At 42.5% G+C, this 20,935-nt stretch overlaps 1 protein-coding gene across 2 annotated transcripts in view; it reads right to left on the bottom strand.

The window, feature by feature from the left end:
• fat1a (FAT atypical cadherin 1a) overlaps nt 1–20,935 on the bottom strand; it is an 84,508-nt gene that overhangs the window by 10,644 nt on the left and 52,929 nt on the right. For both annotated transcript variants that reach the window (XM_078263349.1, XM_078263342.1), the window contains exons 10-22: nt 16,267–20,340; nt 15,436–15,632; nt 15,142–15,295; nt 13,665–13,898; nt 10,010–10,396; nt 8,060–8,274; nt 5,072–5,209; nt 4,730–4,873; nt 2,847–3,044; nt 1,588–2,184; nt 669–891; nt 448–579; nt 128–285 (exon numbers count right to left, since the gene is read on the bottom strand). In XM_078263349.1, the coding sequence (XP_078119475.1) occupies nt 128–285; nt 448–579; nt 669–891; nt 1,588–2,184; nt 2,847–3,044; nt 4,730–4,873; nt 5,072–5,209; nt 8,060–8,274; nt 10,010–10,396; nt 13,665–13,898; nt 15,142–15,295; nt 15,436–15,632; nt 16,267–20,340 (6,851 nt within the window). The remainder of the gene's footprint in view (nt 1–127; nt 286–447; nt 580–668; nt 892–1,587; nt 2,185–2,846; nt 3,045–4,729; nt 4,874–5,071; nt 5,210–8,059; nt 8,275–10,009; nt 10,397–13,664; nt 13,899–15,141; nt 15,296–15,435; nt 15,633–16,266; nt 20,341–20,935) is intronic.

The raw sequence follows: 20,935 nt of genomic DNA, 5'->3' as shown, positions 1-20,935 counted from the left end.
TTAATTATGATAAGTGAGTTTATCATTTTAGTTTAAAAGACGCTGAAGTAATGAATGCACTGTTAATAAAGCTGGACAAATATGTTTACCCACACACACACACACACACACACACACACACACACACCTCGAGGATACTGTAGTCGGTTCCTTTGGCGTACATGACAGTAGCATGGCTGGAGAAGGTCCTGAGCCTCAGAGACAGTTTCATTAACTCATTGTTCTCGTTCTCCATCAGAAGGTATTTCACATAGCCGCTGCCGCTGAACGTCAGTGAGTGGCCATCTGACAGGAAGTAATAGACATGTATCAAAAAGAGGTGGGACACGCATGCAGCATCAACTTTAGATTACTGTATTTGAATTATCGCTACAACTGGAAGAAGCTGGAGATGGGTAAAGGACAAAAAACATCTGGGAACACAAAGAAAGAGGTGGGTTGTCTTACCAGAACATTTGCCCTTTTTGCCCTCTGGACACACACAACTGAACACAGTATCTCTTGGATCTGCCAAACATTCCATTCCCTCAGGGCAGGGGTTGTTCTCACACAGGTTGTTCAACACGGGACATCTGCCACCTAAATGCCAACATACTTCCACTTAGAATGGGAGTTTCTAACAGACCGTAAATGTGCATGTGTGTGTGTGTGTGTGTGTGTGTGTGTACCTTCACACTGGCAGGTGGCAGTTCTCAGGTGTCGCAGGGTAACAAAGCTGAGGCGAGCCGTGCTGTAAGTGGACATGGCGGCCTTGTCCAGGGAGATGACCTCATCGCAGAAGCTTAACGGGCAGTGCAGACCTGCACACAGCTTCTGCACCACCCGCACGATCCGAACCCCCGTCATTTCCTCGATCACAGCTGCAGAGGAGTTCAGCTTACGGAAAACGACCTGAAGACAAATGAACATCAGCTTTTTCTCCTCTTTTTTTGTATGTCATCGCAAACTGAATAGCTTTGGGTTTTGGACTGTTGGTCTGGCAAAAAAAAAAAAAGTAATTTGAAGACATCTCCTAATGATGACATTATGACAGTTTTCACAAATTCCTGACACTTTATAGAGTAAATAATGAATCTGTTTGATGATTGTTAGTTGCAGCCCAACAACAAAATAACACTGTTATGTACAAGTTTGGTACTAGGGGTGGGAATCACAAGGTACCTCATGATACGATATGATACACATTACATGGAATAAATTGCTAGACAATCCTATAATGATACATCACGATATCGGTCTAACTATGAATACAAAATGTCTGTAAAAAAAAGGTTAAGTACAGGCTTTCTTTCTTTATTCACTGCAAGTCCAAACTGTTAGAAAAAAGCACAATTAAATTATGTTTAAGTTTCCCTCATTCATGTGTTGAGCGCCACCTCGAGGAGCCATGAAGTGCTGCTTGACGCTGGGAGAAGGGAAAATCTATTCAGAGCGCCTTATTTTATTAAATCAAAATATTGATATTTTGCAGCAACATATCGGTTCTGTAGCACTTCAAAAGACAATACGGCCCACCCCTATTTGGTACCAGTAGCTACAAATCAACATGTAGAAACATAAAAAAAAAGTAATCGTGGCTCCTCTCACCTCCTGAGATTGGTAGGGGCTGCCAGATCTCTCTAGAGCCAACAGCACATCCAGATCTCCTTGCTCTGAAGGCTGCAGGCTCACTAACTGGACTTCACTCCTCCTGACTCCGGCGATGTTCCTCAGTGCCCGCTGGAAGTTGCGCCAGTAATCCCCGATGAACTCCTCTGGGGCAATATTCGCAAAGCGCACCGCAATAGAGTTGTCCAGAGCCTGACGCGTTGCCTGCCTAATGTGCACAGTGACGTCGGCCGCTGTGGTGAAGCGCCCGTCAGTCACCGTCACGTTGAGAGGGTAGTGGCCGATGTCGAGTGGTCGTAAGGCGATGACTTTGCCGTCGGAGGCGGAGACTGAAAACAAGGCGCCACTCTCATCTGAGGGTGATGAGGAAGAGGGGGCGAGGCTGTAGGTGAGGGTGTCGTAGACGTCTTGGTCGGTGGCGTGGATCTTGCCCAGGACACCACCGGGGTATTCATCGCCGGCGGTTGTCACAAAGATGTCCAGTGGAAGAATGGCAGGGGGGTAGACGCTCTCCTCGATGATGCGTACACTGATGAAGGCGGTGGAAAAGAGCTGAGGTCTGCCACTGTCTGACACCTGAACATGAGGGATGAGAAGAGGAAATAATGTGCACTGTTAAGTTCATATCTGCAAGCTTTATTTTTTAAACAGCAGAGGGCAATCAAGCTCTTTCACTGATATCCCTAGGTGGACGGCATCGACATACTGTAGGTGCACTGATATTAAAGCCAACAAATCATCTATAGATCACGCATGTTAACATTCACATGGTCATCTGTTCTGCAAGAAAAAACTAAATGTGACTCAAATCTGAGTGTGCATCTCACGTAACGAGACATCACACTTACATTTCGTATTCCATCTGCCCACTTGTTTCTTTCTCCTGTTCTTTCCTGACACATCAACACCCAGCAACACACGTTAACGTGCCAACTCAAAGCAGTCTTTGATTTGTGATTCTCCTGTGAGATACACTCTGATGCAGCAGCTTTATTGTATGTCTATTTAAATTCAGCACGGTGAAAAGCTTTATATTGTATATATTTTCAAAAGGTTTAAAAAATGGAGGGACAAACATTGACTAGTTGGGGGAGTGAGGGGGGGGGCTAGAGTGAGCATGACAGAGAAAAGGTACAGAGAGGGAAAAGAGGGAAGACAAATAGATCAGGTTGCTGCGGCTTGACGGTTAAATCAATACAACCTCTCAACTGTGGTTTCTCATCGGCGCTGTGACTCACTTGTGCTTGAAGTAGGTAGTGTTCTTTACTTTTCCTATTCAGCGCCCCCACGGCCACAAGAGCTCCCTGCTGATTGATGTGGAAAGCGTCGCCCTCGTTCCCATCCACGATGGCAAAGGTGAATGGTGGGCCGTTGTGGGAAGCGTCCCGATCCGTTACGATGAGCTGAAGAACACTCGTGCCTTTTGGTCGATTCTCCTGTGGGATACAAGAGAGGCATGGTTAATATTCGTGAAGAGAGGAGGTGGTTCTCCGGATGCTCTCTTCACGTAATGTTATGTAATGTTTGACAATGTATTGTTTTTCAGAAGGTAAGATATGCATAGAACATTGCTGACATAAGAGAAATTTGAACGGTGCTGAAACTAAACAAATAACTGAATTTTCTTTTTTTACAGTGGAAAATGAAAAAACCAAAGCGTTCCTATATATGTATATATATATATATATCTCCAACTAAGTTGCACATTGCCAGATCTTCATCAACAGCGCTGTGGAGGAGGGTCTGGCTAGTCCACACAGCATTCCGGGATGGGAGAAAAACGTGCTCTGGTTTATTGGCATTTCTTTAAACCAATCACAATTGTCTTGGGCGGTGCTAAGCTCAAGACGGAGCAATGGTGCCTCTGCAAAATAGCCTCGGGAAGGAACTTGTTTTGGTGGAACGTGTACATTCAAAGGTTGTTTTAGTCGTGCAACAGTAAACTCAGATTGGACAGATAGTCTAGCTAGCTGTCTGGATTTACCCTGCAGAGATCTGAGGAGCAGTTAACCATAGTCCTCAGAAATCAACCTAAGTGTAAAATTACAACACAAAGATAGCGGAAGGTGGCAGACATCCGGCCAAAATGAGGGGCATCCGGCGGAATTTCCAACTGCACCTGAACAATCCCGGAATTTCAATCCATTGCTAATATAAAAATACGGATTATGGCCGCTTTAAAGATTTGAGTGGGTGACTTAATCTTCCTCTACTGGTGCTGGTATTTGTCAGTTGTGCTTGTCCAACGGCTGGTCCACCATACTTCTGATGAGTCCTAGTAAAAGGGACCATGTCAGTTTCACAATTAAGGCCTGTTCTTTAGTGTTTTCTGTCCCTGAATGGGCTTTAGATCTGTCCCATCTGTTGATTCCTTTTAAGTCCTGACTCTAAAAGTCAATTTTAACTCTTGATGTTCCTGGTGATGGGTACAGTGTGTACATCCTGTGTTTCTTTCTTCTTCTGTTTTAGTGTGATTTTGTGCCTAACTTTGATCAAGGTACCATAGGAAGTAAAATAAAGCCAGTCAGGATTTTGTCAGAGGCAAAACAATGTTTCATCCTGAAGTGCTTGAGCTGTGTACAATGTGTGCAGTGTCTCCTCAAAGTATCTTATAAATTGCTTTTTCAGTTTTCTAAACAGACAGGAACATTGGAAACAAATCATCTTCCGTCCTAACTTTGGAATTATTATCTTTCGATTTCTCCTAAAACTGGAATACAGATGCATTTCATTCTTCTCATTTTCCCTTCACTCCAGCCAACCACCCATTATCAGCTCTGTATCTTGCACATTCCCACTCTTCACCACTCCTGCCTTGCAGCCTTTTCCTTCCATCCCTTATGTGAATTCTCATACTTAAGATGCAGCCTCTGTCTTTTAATTCCCTGCCTTCCCCCCCTCCTTTCTCCCGTTTCTCTCCTCTGTTCTTGCTCCAACCTCCTACTTGCTTCTTGACATTCTAGTCGCACAGTCTCCCATTATTCCTCCTCCCTGTTAATCCCTCTCTCTGTGTCCACTGCAATGCCCCCTGCACATCCCTCTCTCTTTCCATCTACCTCATTCTCATCCTCAGCTCAACTTCTAATCAGCCTTCCATACTGACCCCTTTTCCCCCTCTCACCTGGATGATGAGGCTGTAGTTGGCCTGGGAGAAAAGTGGCGGGTTGTCATTGACGTCTGAGATGTCTATGTTGATCATGGCGCTGCTGGAAAGAGCGGGCAGCCCGTTGTCTGAGGCTACCACCATCAGAGTGTACCCTGAAGTCTGAGAAGAGCGGGGGAGAGAATCACCATACATGCAACACTGCTTTTGTAAGCAATAACAACGCAGTGGAAATCAGTAAACAGGCTTCCCTATTAGGCTCGACATGACTCTGATTGGATTCTGCACAGAGTGCAATTGGTTCCTCGGTGGATTAAACTCTGTGTGTACAGTCAGCATTGTATCTGCTGTTTCTCTTACTCTCTCTCTGTCCAGCTGGCGAGCAACTCTCAGCTCTCCTCGGACCGGATCAATGGTGAAGGGGCTGCCTTGGTTACCGTCCACGATGGAGTACCGCACGTGATCGTAAGAAGGCCCGTCAAGATCCTCAGCCATCACCTTTGGATCAATCAAACAATCAAAACAACAATCACTCAACAATCCTTGACTATTCGAATGACAATTTAACGCCTTTGCATATTATATGTTAACACGTGTAAAGGCTATAAAAACATATTTTTTCAAGGTTCTTACTTACGATAGGTTCCTACATGAACACACAGTTATCTGCCACATTTAGAAGAAGAGAGCGATTTCTTCTTTTGTGTTTTGGTCTGTGCTCTTCACTTGTTTAAAGTGCATGGCACCCCATGCACCAATCAGGATGTGATTGATGACTGTGGATGGATTGTTGAAAACCACACAACCACATTTCTGATGAAGCAGATTTTGAGCATTTAACTCTTAAAACATAGTAACTAAGAATGTTTTTTTTTTTCTTACATTTTTCTTTGTTTTTATGAACATTTATTGTTTGAGAGAAATACATTGGGTTTAAGAAGTTTTCAGGAGCTTTAAAGCACTATTGTACAGCTGAGACCATTTGTCGATTAATCGATGAGTCGATCGACAGTAAATAATCAGCAACTATTGTGATCATGGATTTATTGTTTGAGTGTTTTTTTCTAGCAAAAATGACAAACATTTTCTTGTTCCAGTTTTTCCGATATCTAAAATTTTCTGTTTGATTGTTTTGACTGTCGAACAAAATTAAACATCTGAAGACGCCACCTCGGACTCGGCCATTTTTATTAATAATAATAATAATAAATATATATATTTGTCCTTATTTAGGATCCTAGTGTCCTGAGGGCAGCCTCTCAATGCTGGCTTGGTGTATCCGGTACCTTCTTCCCGACCTCAACACGGTGAAAAGGCTATTACCCGGGTGGTCTGGATCTTTAATAATTTTCCTAGCCTTTTTCTTGCATCGCCTGGTGTGAGTGTCCTTTTGGCGCGGTAGGGCACCACCTATTGTATGTTCAGCTGCACGAACCACTAATTACTATTGTTTTTTAGTAAAGCAAAAACTATGTCTTATCCGATTCCCTAAATTTATCTATGTAATAATCAGTAGAATACTCGACAACTACAATAATCAAAAGCTGCAGCCCTAGATGCATACAACCTATCTTTTCTCCTAGGGGTGGTACGGTTCATGAAAAAACATCCGAACCGCTCAGTCCGCTTGTCTCGGCTCGGAGCGTGTGTGTGCCGCATGGTTCGACGCATGCGCAATGTAGCCTCGTGCCCGTATGTGACCTCAGTTTCCCTTTCGCGCGAAAGAAGAGGTGTGGACAAGTTACCAACAAAACGTACAGCTAAAGACCGTGCAAAACATTTCAGACCGTCCTGCCAACCTGTAAACGTTTTAACATCAATGTACTGTAACGTTTTTTTCACTCTAAAGTCGCTGAAACGGCTGCAGTTTAGATCCTGTCAGGTCTCTGCAGCGGGCGGGGCTGCTCAGTTCTCCCCGCGACTGACGCGCGCACACACATACACACACGGTGGATGCAGGAAAAACGGAGATGAGACGTATACAGGAGGACCTGACAGCTACACTCCTTATTGTAAGTCCAATGATAAGTCCAATAAGTACTTTATGACTGTGTGTCCCAGCCCAGGCCAGGATAGGAAATTAAATAACAATGTAAACTGTTTTTATGTTTAACGTATTCTGACTTCTTCAAAAGACAGAGCTTTAAGAGTTCCTCTCTTTTTCTTTTAAAGGATACATTTTTGTAAGAGCTACACTGAAGTTGGCAGTTTGATAAATGCAAGTTATTTCAATTGATATTCTGTAATATTTCAATCTTCATGTGCTAAAAAGGCACATAAGTTCCTGTAGATGGCAATACACATTCTCCTTTTTTTGCCAAATAAATGAAAAGCATGTTGAAATCATCAATGTTGCTGTATCAAAATCTCAGCTAGCTTTCCTCAGAGATGGTCCCAATAATGTGCTTAAAGTCAAGTCAAATTCAGTTTGTACATGATTACATGATATAAATATATAATTATTTAATACTGTATCCTACATTGTGGATAATTAAGCTATATATGATATGATGAAGTATATTTCTGGAGTGTTAAAGATTTAAAGAAAAAATAACAAGAACCGTACAGAACCGAAAAAAACGTGACCCTAAAACCGTGATACGAACCGAACCGTGGGTTTTGTGAACCATACCACCCCTATTTTCTCCTGAGCACCCTTTTCCAAAAAACACACAGGAACACACACACAGTCTTAAAACCCACCAACCGTCACTTATTGAAAGGGATCCCCGGGGAAATTTAGAAGACACTGAAGAGTTACAAGTATGAGACAACGGCAGGTATTAACATCTAATTTTCTGATGGATAATTTATATTCAGGTACATTAAACACACAGATAAATGGCCACAAGCAGAGGTCCTTTATTAGGGGAGGGAGGAGAGGTGGGCTGCGGGGGTAGACAGAAATAGATGGAGAGAAACATTTTACATGCAAAAGGTAGAGAAAGCCTTATCTAGGATAGGGGCTTAATGAGTCAAATGCCTTTCAATTAAACTGTTTGAGCAAGTGTGTCAGATAATTCATGAGAACAGGGGTGCAGTGAGCATGAAGAGCATCGGTCCTAATTTAGCTGTTCCGCCAGATGGTGATTTGCCACAGGTGCTGATATGAGATAGTGTATGCAGTGAGTAATGGGCAGAGAGGAAAAAAGGCTATGAGGGAGAAATACACAATGAGAGGGTGAACAAACTGACAGATCTAAATAGAGGAAGAAGTAAAGAGAGAGAGAAGGAAAATGTCTTTCACCCAGCATGCAGCTTTACAGTAATTACGGGTTACTGCCCCACAACAAGCAACTATTGTATTCAAACATGTCCCTGAAGATAGCACAGCATGTATGTTCTTACCGCCATCACAGTCTTCCCCAGCTCCGTGTCCTCGCTGATGACAGCTGTGTAGATGTCCTGGCTGAAGACAGGTCTGTTGTCGTTGACATCAGTCAGGTTGATGTTCACAGTGGCCATGTCGCTGAGCGGTGGCGAGCCACCATCTGTAGCCTCTAAGGTGATGTAGTATTCATGGGAGACCTCGTAGTCCAACCCCTCAATCACAAAGATGTCACCTGAGGACAAAGAGACAGCAGAAAGTCAGAGCGGTAGGGAAGTAGGGAGAGCTGCTGTCATGTCACAAGAATTCACACTTCAATACCAATATGTTATTTAAATATTAAAAAAATCCCTATGATTCCACAGTGTGCCAAATACCTTTTTTGGGATAACCTACTGGAAGTCATTCCTTCTTTTGCTGCTGCCATAACTTTTGTCAACTGGTTTGTAGGGGAACCCCCTCGAAAACGAGATGATACATCTCAAGGGGATTATCCTAAAAAACTCATTTTGAACTCGACATGCAAACATTTCCAGCTGTAATGCACCGCAAACCAGTAGTCAAATTCGGCATCCGCAATTGACTCTCATTTGAAATTCAAACGCTCTGCTTGGCTCAGCTGCTCTAACTTGCATCGAGACAACAGAAAGGTATCCTAGTTTTTTGTTTTTCTTTCTTTGGTGTCGCGTTGCAGCAGTGAAGCTAGCCAATCACAGTTCAACCGGAAATTCAAGTGAAATTCAGTTATGGTTGAGCACTGTTTGCAGTTCAATTTGCAAATGTTTTGTAAATATTTACATGCAAGATAAGATGTTTGGGATTGCTAAATGATACTGCAATTTTTTTGGGTTGTTTGTCCCCATGGCAATTTAACATGATGCCATGATAACGTTAAGACAGGAATGCAGACTGTGTAGACTCAACAACAATTAGACGGCATGGGCGATGAAGCTCTTCATGTTTAACTCCCTGTGCCCTGTGGACTTTCTTGTAAACAAAATACCTTGTATGTGTATCCTTGAAGCGCAACAAACCTGATGAACAAAAATCTTGCAAAAAGCAGATTTTTGTTCATAGCTTAGTTGCGCATTGTTTACATTCATGTTTGCTTGCTAGCAGTCTTCTTCTTCATTACCTTTGTTTGCCCATTGCTATGCTTCTTTGCACGCTGCCGACACCAACTGTTGATCAGTGCAATAGTGTGGAACCTGAGCAGGAATGTGCTTCCTTGTGTGCGTGTACACCATATAAAGAAAACAGGAACCCTCTTGTAAAAAACACTGCTCCACAGTGCTACCAGTGGTTAAAGACACACAATGTACCTTTAACCCCCAGTGGTGACACAAACAATCTAATTTAATTTGGTAAACTTATCAAAGTTTTTTTCTTTTAATTCAATATTTGTTTGGGTTTTTCCTGCATAGAGGAAGTTTTGGCACCCCCCCCAAAGAGGTTTTAGCCAGCACCAAAGGAAAATCACCAGTGCCAAAATGATTTCAAATTCTTAATTGCAGTTTACCAAACAACCGTTGAACAAGCAGAACATAAACTTGAATAGGAGCGCTAATCTCAGTTTTACTGCCCAGAGTCAGGCTGTGTGGGACTCTCCCGATGATTTTACCAGTAGTATTTAAGTATAAATATAATTTTTTAAGCAGTTTTGTTAACTGGGGTTTCATTTACTTAAGCAAAATAGACAGTTTTGTTTATCAAATTGTCAAAAATGACAGGCACATGCATTGATTTCTGTCAAATAATTCATTGTCATTGCCTTTACTGTACGGAAATCCATCATGCTTGCCGTCTTGCGTAGTCACCCCCCAAAGGCTCTTTCTGAGTCAGGAAAAACCCTGCAGTAATACTAAAGTTTTTGTTACACAGTCAATAGGGAAAAAGCTAAGAGCACATTAAAAGCTGACTTAGAAGAATATAAAAAAGGAAAAAATCATCTATTTCATGCTACCACATACCAGTGCGGGGGTCCACGCTGAACATGCCATGCTCATTCCCACTGATGATGCTGTAAGAGATCTCTCCGTTAGCCTCCATGTCCCGGCTGGCAGCCTGCACTCTGAGCACCTGTGTGCCCACCGCCACATCCTCAGACAGCGTAGCCGTGTATTCGCGGTGCTCAAACACCGGGGGATTGTCGTTGATGTCCAGGACGGAGATCACCACCTGGCAAAGCGAGGAGAGCCGCGGGGAGCCCTGGTCACTGGCGCGGGCTTTCAGCTCATATGTCGACTGCACCTCGCGGTCTAGGGGGCGTTCCAGGCTAATAACACCGGTGTGCTCGTCAATTGAGAAAAATCCATCAGCAGAATCGCCCAATGAGTAGAGGATGTCGCTGTTAAGACCTGGGATGACAGAAAAAATTTATGTATTTTTGACAATCGTACCTGTTCGTTAACATGTGATACCTCTCAGTTTACACCCTGTCCCTGTACCCACATCGCAGTGATTAAACTGCTAAGTAAAATGTTATCTTCACCAATAAGATAAATAGCCACATCAACAGAAATACACTGTTAAGTACAGGGTGTAACAAGCATATTGATTCTTATATTGATGTATTGATTCTTGAATGATTAAAATCGTCGCCCTCTATTCTCAGTCCGACACATCCATCTTTCACACAGCCTCTGAAAAACAGGAGCTGTAAACGTCTATTCCATGCCATCCTCATAACTCATGTCCTCCCACTAGCAAGACGCTCCCAGCAACGAGACAGAGACGGATCACAATAATAATCATAATGCCTTTCTGCAGGTGGCCCCCATTTGGAATACGCTATTATATTCCCATTTATCAGGTAAGTGCCCCCGTCCTACGTGGATGTCATTATCATGCTGGAGACTACCATGGGGAGCCCTGCTTATATGGTTTCCCATCACTTTTATCTGGTCTGATCGTCCTTGAGACAACTGCTTATTGGTGGTTAAGTGATCTGTGCTGAATCTCGATTGGCCATATTGCCGCATACAAGTATGTTTATGAGTGTATGCCCATCTCAGTCCCATGACTGGACTGTTTAATATTAAGGGAGAGCTGGAATGAGTTGATTAATAGAACATTATTCTGCAACTTATTTGCCATATATGATAGTAAATAAACTGAATATCTTTTGTGATTTAATTAAAAAAAGACATTTGAAAGCACTACTTTTTATTAATCAAATAAGTTATTAATCAAGAAAATAATCAGCGGATTAATAAAAAAAATCTTAGTTGCAGCACTATATTAAAGACAATGTTCAGCACCTTTATTCATGTAAATCTCTACGATATTGCTAAAAACAAACATGCTAACTGCACACTGATCTTTGAAGCAACGCCGACATCATTTGGCTGGCACTTTAAGGCATCTTTTTCTACAGTATTGAAGGCAAGATTGTCAGGAACATATATGAATCTGGTGCAGCACCACAGTGGACAAAGCAGAAAATGATTAAATTCCTCCACAGGAGGGACACTCGAGTCCAGGCAGAGTGATAAAGGATAAAGTAGGAATGTGTACTCGCATAACTTTAGTTTATCACGGATCAAGGCCACCAGTCTGGATCTGTGTGTCTGTCTGGTTCAAAACCATCCCGCACTGATAAGTGCTGCCTTTTCCGAGATTGTAACAGCAGGCTGAACTGAGGAGCAGCAATGTGGGCAAGTATCAAACATCTTCCAGCCAAATGGGCAGCCAAATCATTGATGCAGTGGCACACAGCAGCCGGGGCCAAGAACGAGTCCTCACAGAGATATGCAGAGACAAATATCGATGGAGGTTGAAGCAACTCTTTTCTCTTCGGAAGAGGGTTACATTATGTTTCACAATTTGCTGGTTGCCTGCTAAGACAGTTGACTGAAGCCTGAGTGAACTGGGTCAAAGCTACAACATCTAATTCTTCTTATACACTCTACGTGTTGCTTGGGATCTGCCAGTTGTGCTTTAAGCTGGCACCTGAAGCAAAAAATACTAGATAGACACACAAAAAAAGAACTCTCACATGTGTGGATACCCACACATGTGAGAGAAATACTAATCAAATCCCCCTCTGCTTCACAAAGTGTAACTCTAAATAATTATTGCCCCTGGCTAAACTGCAGGAAGCACCTTTTTTTCTCCACCCCTCCTTCAACTACCCTTATCCTTGATATTCAAAATGAAGCAAATTGTGTGCCAGCAAAGCCTCAGGGAAGAAACATCTTAATACCAGCGCTTTCCATTCACCATTTTAAGTTTCTCTCTGAGGGATCCAATTCTAGCATCCCTTTCATACTGTCAAGCTGTCAGTCCACCCAAAACACGGGACAGAAAAAAGAAATAGAAAGAGAAGGTGTCAATTCTCTGACAGTAAACAGGCCAGAATGGTTTGTGCTCCACTAAACTAAATGTGTAGTGTAGCGGTGTAATCTGGAACAGCAGGTCCAATAGTTTCTTGGATAAAGTCTAAAGGAGCCTAAATGACTGTTTAACTGCACGACTTAAGTTCTCAGTCTTAGCCACTTGTGAGTAGGGTTGGGCATCGATAACCGATTCCTACTCGGAATCGTTTCTTTATTGGAATCGTTTGGAATCGTTTAGAGGATTTGGTTTCAAATCCGATCATCGCTTCCCAATTTAATATGTGCAAGTTTTGGTTTCCGAAGCGGCCAGGCGCTTGTTGTGTTGCAGCCTTGGAGCACAGTAAGCAGCGCTCTAGTGTGGCTTTATTTTACATTGAAAAAGCAGTAAAACTGCAAACCATTGACTCTTACTTGTGAAAATAGGCAAATGACCCGTTTCAACTCCACCCCTCAAAGAACCGGAATCGAAAAGAAGAATCGGAATTGGAATCAGAATCATTAAAATCTAAACAATGCCCAACCCTACTTGTGAGTCTCTCAGTGGTTGGCAATGCTTGCTGAAAGGTGAAGACGCTGGAGATGAATATGTGGCCCTGTGAATTGGCACCAGGCGAATGGAAAATTACAATCAGCCCTTTTGAGAATTCAGCTTGAAGAGAGAGGAATTCCATTATAGCTTAATGGAGCTTTTAATTTGAGGGTTTGATCATTCATGAAATTCCACATTTGTTATCCCTCCCTCTTGCCATTTAGAGTAATGCAGTTACTATTATAGTATAATAACCCGTGCATTGTGGGTCAGCATTTAGCCAAGATGCATATGCATGCTGTTTATAATATTTTTGAATCACATGTGCTTTTTATTTTCATTGTGACATTAAGTAATGTCTTTGTTGGCATTTAAGCATGATGTAGCGGCATTTGTGAAGAGCAAGAGCTTTCAAAGGATAATCTAAAATAGCTTTAATATTAAAAGTTGTCCAATCATGGCTCAGCAACTGTAACTAGGCATAGTAGGCCTGTCAAACATTAACCAGCATAAATGGATGGCCGCTGGCTAGAAATTTGAAGCCTGCTTATATTTTCCACTGTCTGAAATCAAATCTGCCCCCGTTATCGTTGTAAGCTCCACAATGCTGTGAGAGAACAGACAGCTCGACAGGCATAGCGACAGTACATAAGAAGGCAGGGCTTAGCGAACGTTATAGTAGGTAATGGATTCTCTTTCCTTGTTGTACATTTGATTTTTCAGGTAATGGACCGATATTGTGCCTGAGAATAAACTCACCAGTATCAATATCGTTTGCCAGTAGTTTTGCCACATAAGTGCCCGTCTCTGTGTTCTCGAAGACAGTAATGGTGTAGGGATCGGACGAGAACTGAGGCGGGTTGTCGTTGACGTCTTCAACAGTGATGTGGACGTCAGCCTCGCAGTACCGTCCTCCTCCGTCCACCGCCCGCACTTTGAATGTGTGCTTGTCCTGCTCCTCTCGGTCTAAGGGCTGTGAAGTCTTCAACTCCCCTGAAGGTGGGACGGAAGATTTTTGAGCAAAATACACACAAATAAAGACATAAACTCTTTGGGGAGTAGAAAGATACAATTTGCTATTTAAAGAATATACAGTAAAAAAAAACAACAACTTTCACAAAATTTGTGTAAGCAATGAATCTGACGATTGAGTTAATGTATATAAGACTGTATATAAGACAAACCACGTATAATCTAAAGCACTGTAACCCCTTTATCTGCTGTCTACTAACCAAGTAAAAAAACATCCAAACAAATGATGGCTTTCAGGGGAGAGAAGAGGGGAATAAATAAGTAATTGAAGCGCGAGAAGATGGAAGAAAATGGCAAAGAGACTGGAGGGATGAAGGAAACCATCAGAATTGGCAGCTGAGAGCAGCTTGGAAGTACCCTGGGATGTGAGACAGCCAGCATTACCACAACCTCTCTTGGAAAACTGCAGTCTCTTGGCGGTCCTCATCTGCAATAATCCTACTTGTCTGCACTGAAGAAAAAAACCATCCCCTCTCCATAACAGTAGCACTGCTGCTAGAAACTCAGTAGTAGGAGTTGCCAAAAGACAGCTGGATGATATTGTTGCCTTAGTGTTAGTCTCTCAGCATATCAAACATGACATTTTGACGTTTTTTTACATTATTTTCGGATTGTATGCAGCAGCAGAAATATTGTATAGCTCCTTAAATCTACTGGCTATCTATTTCGTACTTTCCTGCTTTAATTTTGCATTTTCTTTTAAAAACAGGTTGGTGGTGATTAACTGGTATTTTTTTTCTTCTTTTTTCTTTCTTTTTTTTTATCCTAGCAGCCAGATGGAATCTCTGATTTAGAGGGTCTCCTAGAAGAAATTATTTGCAGGCAAGAGAAGTATAGCGCTCATAAATTCAATTTAAGTGTGCAACGCTGGATTTTAGTGTCACTGTGGGTCTTTCATCTGCCCCACAGGGAAATGTTCTTGGCTGTTTTAAAAAGTAAATAACAACTGGGCACAAGAAAACATGCTTGCCTCTTCTATTGCTAATAATGGTGCACACACACACACACACACACACACACACACACACACACACACACACACACACACACACACACACACACACCTTAGTGTATCCTCAAAAAAAATATTTTGCAGAGGGATCACAATTCTCAAATTTTAAGACTAGAATGTAAGACCGCTGCCGTGCTCTTCTTCATACACATAAACATTTGCATCCATTCTTGTTAACACGCAGATACACACCTGTATCAGAGTCAATGACGAACAATTCAGATCCAACTCCCTGGAGCTCATAAGAGATTTGGGCGTTTGAGCGGATGTCGTCATCTGTTGCAGAGACCTGTAAGACGAGCCTGCCGGCAGGGGAGTCCTCTGGGACGCTCTCGCTGTACAGGGACTGGAGGACGGATGAATAAGAGGAAAATGAAAAGATGAAAGAGGGGAAGGAATAATAGTGAATACCAGCAAGAAAAGGGCACAACAAACACAAATTAAGTGCTGAAATGACAACACAGTCGGAAAAAAAATGGAATTTACCTTTAGGCATACAGGGCTGTTGTCATTGGCATCCAGCACCTTGACCTCTACAACGGCTTTGGCAGTAAAGATGCCATCACTGGCAGTAATGTTAAGGAGATAATTGTCCTTCTCTTCACGATCCAAGGGCTTCCTGACAGAGACCTTCCATTCATTCTGAATGTGTTCAATGGCAAATTGGCCAAGTGGGTCCCCTCCTGTTTGGTGTTAAAAAGAAATATAGCACTTCCGAATGATCAACAATTCAGAGGCAGCAAAGCAGCAGCAGTCATTAAAAAAACACAAGGATATGGGTCTATCCAGCATTTTAAACTGCATTCCACTAAATATCTTTCAATAATTACTGAAATTATCTTCACAAAGCAAACCCTTATTTCTAAATCAAATATGTTTGGTTCGCAAGCAATCCTGCAAACCAAGAAACAACAGGAAATGTAAATGAATTAATGCTGCATTCTGATTCCTTTTGATAATATTCCCAGACTAGTTAATTATACTTGCTAATTAGCACCAGAGGAAGTATTCCCTCCCAGTACATTTCAAAGCATTATTGAGATAATTATATATTTCTGTATTATGATGACCTTAATATTTGCCTTGAGCTTTGGCAGATTAGGGGATAACTCAAGACTCCTAACTCCTAATAGGACTGCGTAATGTTTCAAAGATGAGATATTATCATCATATTAAGTGGCATAAACGGATAATCCCCCCTTAACTCTGTTTATGAAAAACTGTTACACAAAGGAGTAGGGTGTAAACTGTCTGGGCTTACTTATAATATTTCTAATAATAATAACAATAATAATAATAATAATAATAAATGCCCACCTGTGATAAAGTAGTTCACTTGTTTATTGATGTCCTCAGAATCATCATCTGTAGTGCTGAGTATAGCGATGACTCCGCTGGGAGGAGGGTCATCTTCACTGACTGTGCCTTTGTAGATCTCTGCAGTGAAGCGGGGCGGGTTGTCGTTCACGTCAGCGACAGTCACCTCCACTCTGGTGCCATTAACGTGTTGGACTTTTTCGCCTTGGTCTGTGGCTAGGACGGCGATTGTGTATTTGTTCATCTTTTCGCGGTCTAGCTCTTTTAAGGTGGTCACCCATCCCGTTTCACTATTAATAGCAAACAGCTCGGAGATCTCCTGCGAGTTCTGCTTGGGGTCGAGGCTGTAAATGACATGGCCGTTGGTTCCAGAGTCTTGGTCGGTGGCTTTGACTTGGATCACTTGAGCCCCACTTGGAAGGTTTTCCACAACGACAGCCTCGTAAGGGTGTGACTCAAAGACAGGTTTGTTGTCATTAAGGTCCTTCACTTGGATGTTAACATTTACAGATGTCACTATGTCATAGTTCTCATGTTTAGTTTGGGAAAGCAAAGTGAGTTGGTACCATTTGGTCGTCTCATGGTCAAGGCTTTTCTGAAGCTTTAAGGCCCCACTGTCTCTGTCTACAACAAAAACCTCATCTTCATTGCTCTCGGGAGTGTTGCCCTTCACAAGGCTGTAAACGACTGGTTGCTCACTCTCAGTCTGAATTACATCGATCTCTGTGCCAATGGGAAGGTCTTCAGCAATTGTGTAGCGGTAATGTGGTTCAGCAAATTTGGGAATTGGTGTCTCTGGTGCAACAATCCTGATGTATACCTGTACAACAGAATGTTTGGGTGGATTCCCAGTATCCTTCGCCCTCACAAAAAATGCATAGAACTCATTTTCAAGTCCAATGAGACTCTCTTTGGTTGTAATGACTCCAGAGGTTGGGTGGATTTCAAAGTTCTCCTCCACATTTTCAACATCTGCTTCAATTGAATACTCAATGTCAGCATTGCTTCCCTCATCCATGTCTGAAGCAGCAATTTTAACCACAGAGGTTCCCCTTGGGACATCTGATGCAATAGTGGCTTTGTACTCAGCTGCCCTGAATTGTGGGGCATTGTCATTGACATCTGTGAGAATGACATTCACTATAGAAAAGCCTACTTTTCCACCGCCGTCTTTAGCTATAAGAGAAATAGGAATAACCTTTTCAACTGTAATTTCGCGATCAAGGCTCTCAAGAGTGAAAATCTCTCCATTTTCATTGACAGAAAATTTGTCTTTTGCAAAGTCATTGACAATCTGGTATGTTATTTGCCCATAAGTGCCTTCGTCATCATCTGTCGCCTTTGCTTCTGCTACCAAGGTACCAATAGGTGAGTTTTCAACAAGCTCTACCACATAGTCCACCTGAGAGAAGGTGGGGTTGTGGAAGTTGGCGCCAGTAACTGTTACCATGACAAGGGCTGAGCTTCTGAATACACCGTCTGATACTGATACACTGAGTTTGTAAAGAGGCTGCATATGTGGCCGACGGTGGTTGGAAATGGCAATGGCGCCTGTGTGTTTGTCGATGGAAAAGTTCTGATCCTCATTGCCGGATATAATGGAGAACTCCAACGTATCAGAGTCTGAGCTATCAGCATCAGATGCCTGGACTTGGGTGATGAAGTGTCCACGCGGGGCTAACTCGCTAATAGTAGTTCTGTAAGTGTGCTCTGTAAATATTGGAGCATTGTCATTCAGGTCGGTAACGTCTATCGTCACAATGACATCACTCGATAGGGCTGGAACTCCTCCGTCCACAACGCGGACTCTCAGCTTGTGCTGCTGGATCTTCTCATGATCAAGAACTTGGGCTGTAGAGATTATTCCTGTGTGACGGTCAACAGTGAAATAATCTGAACTCTTCCCTTTTTCCTCAACCAACTGAAAGAATACTTCTTGGTTATTACCAGTATCAGGGTCTTTGGCATCAACTTGCAAAATTGATGTACCAATGACAGAGGCCTCTGAAATATTGGCATAGTACGCCTTCGACAGGAACACAGGGGCGTTGTCATTTACATCTTCCAGTATGATATCAACAAACACTTCAGAGTGTGCTCCAGTCAGAGAATCTGTGGCTCTTACATTTAATTTATAGGCAGGGTGTGTCTCAAAGTCCAGAGGCTGAATCACATGAATAACACCTGTGTTGAAATCAATTGAGAACTGTTTGAAAGGATCTCCTTCAGAGATGGTGTACACAATACGAGGGCCTTCAGAATCATTGGCCTGTACATGAAGCACAGGTGTGTGTAAGGGAATGTTTTCAGGGATTTCAATGCTGTAAAAGGGCTTCTCAAACACAGGCATTGCTTTGTTCACCACTGTTATTGGCACTTCTACTTCTGCTGTGAGTGCTACCTCTCCATTATCCTTTGCCATAACAACGACGACAAAGTCTGTGTTAAGCGAATCCTTTTCAAATTTCTTTTTCAGGGCGATTTCACCAGAGGGGCTAATTTGAAAGTGCTCCTGGTGTTCCTTCAGGTGATAATGGATTTCTGCATTCGGGCCCATGTCTTTGTCCACTGCTGTGACTTGTCGGATGACCTGGCCTTCCTCCGTGTCCATCTGGACCAGGGCATGATAGGGAAGGTTCACAAACATAGGTTTGTTGTCATTTACATCTTCAACTGTCACAGTTACAAGAACGTGAGCCCCATCTTCAGATTTGTCCTCTCTGGTGACCTCAACAACTATATCGAATGTGTCCTGTGCCTCGCGATCAAATGGAATCCCAGTGGTTGAGATTACTCCAGATGTGTGGCTGATTTCAAATCTGCTGTCAGGGTTCAGAATTTTGTAAAACAAGGGCTCGTTCACCTGGTTCCCAACAGCAGCAATGACAGCTAGTGTTTTTTTCTCAGAAAGGTTTTCTTGGATGTGGGCTTTGTAGGACTCCCTGGTGAACTTCAGCTTACTCTCCTTGTTTTCCTTTACATTTATCTTCACTGCAGCAACAGTAGCAAATCTACCATCGGAAACCCTGACCTTTAATTCATATCTGCTCCTGAGCTGTGTGATATTCTGAATAGAAATTATGCCTGCGATTGGATCAATTTTAAATTTATCACCAATATTTCCCTCAGAGATGGAGAAGATAAGTTTGGAGTTAGGCCTAGAGTCTGAGTCTGTAGCATTGACTTTAATGACTTCCACCCCTTTGTAAGTTGGCACTACGATGGTTGTCTCATAGAGTTCTTGGCTAAAAACTGGTGGACAGTCATTAACATCAATTACTTCAACGGTCACGTTGGCTGGCGTCTCTGCAAATAGCCGTGGCATTCCTAGATCATGGACCTGGACTGTGAAGCGGAAAACACTCCTCTGTTCATAATCCAAAGCTGCTGTGATTCTGATTGCTCCCGTGCTTGAGTCAATGGCGAAATAGTTATGTGCATAAGGTTCGACAATTTGGTAGATGAGCATGGCATTCTGGTCGCAATCAGCATCTGAGGCACGAATGACAAAAGGAGTGTTTTCACGGGTCAGAACAACACTGTTGACTGGGGCAGACTCGCTGATTACTCCTTTGAATTCCCTCTGGAGAAAGATTGGAGTATTGTCATTTTCATCCTTGAGATGAATCAGTAGAGTTGCGTTGCTGGCAAGTCCCGCCATGTTGGTGCCCTGTATGATGAGCTTGTATTGAGAGGCGGTCTCATAGTCTAAAGCTTTCTGGGTCACAACCACTCCCGCGTTAGGGTTTATATCAAATGCGTGGTTGATGTTGCCACCTTTTATTTGATAGAAAACAGATGACTGGCTGTTGGCTGTGACCAAGCTCACAAAACTTCCTGGATGGACTGATTCACTGACTTCTGCAGAGAACTCTTTTTCGGTGAATCTGGGGGCTGCATTGTCAGAAACTGTTACCATAATGTGTACATTGGCTGTAGTTGACAGTGGAGGTATTCCATTATCAGATGCTTTAACGGTCAGTTCAAACAGGGTCTTGCTGCTGCGATCAAGCTCTTTGGCTACTGTAATTGTCCCAAGAACAGGGTTGATGGCAAATGAGTTTGCAACATTTCCTGCAAGAAATAGACAACAAAAGAAGAATATATTAATGTGGCTGTACTACAGATTTCCAATTCTGATCCATGTGCCTGGTAATTAATGCAAAACATATATGGTAAAAAAAGTGTTGTACCAGGAAGATGTGGTTGACAAGCATTTGCAATGTCAGAAATGCTAAGTCCTTTTCAAGCCAGTCGTCTAAACCATCAGTTTCACTCAAAACAAAGCAAGCAACAATTCAATTACACTAAGTAATTTTAGCTATGTCAAATATGCATGTATTCAAACAAAAAGCTAATAGCCACGTTTCTTGTTGTCATAAAACAGCATATTGTAGGAGAAAATCATCGTGGGAAATTCTGAGGGGGGATCTACCCATCTCTCACGTATTTGGAGATCCTCTAGACAAAGTCTCCAATATTCTCCTACTCTTTGTAAAGTATTCCATTCATAATCAAGATCCAGTGGGCAGCCGGACTCAAGATGACTCATGCATTTTTTACGAGCTGATTTCATTTGCATTCATTTACAATGAAAGCTTTCTGCTATGAGAAAAGAAACTAGGGAAACTGTGGCTCAACAGAATGGCACAGCAACTTTTGTGTGCAT

This window comes from Sander vitreus, chromosome 2 (genome assembly GCF_031162955.1).
Source record: "Sander vitreus isolate 19-12246 chromosome 2, sanVit1, whole genome shotgun sequence".
Lineage (NCBI taxonomy): Eukaryota > Metazoa > Chordata > Actinopteri > Perciformes > Percidae > Sander > Sander vitreus.
Note: the sequence above shows the minus strand (reverse complement) of the source record. Positions and strands in the feature narration are given on the sequence as shown.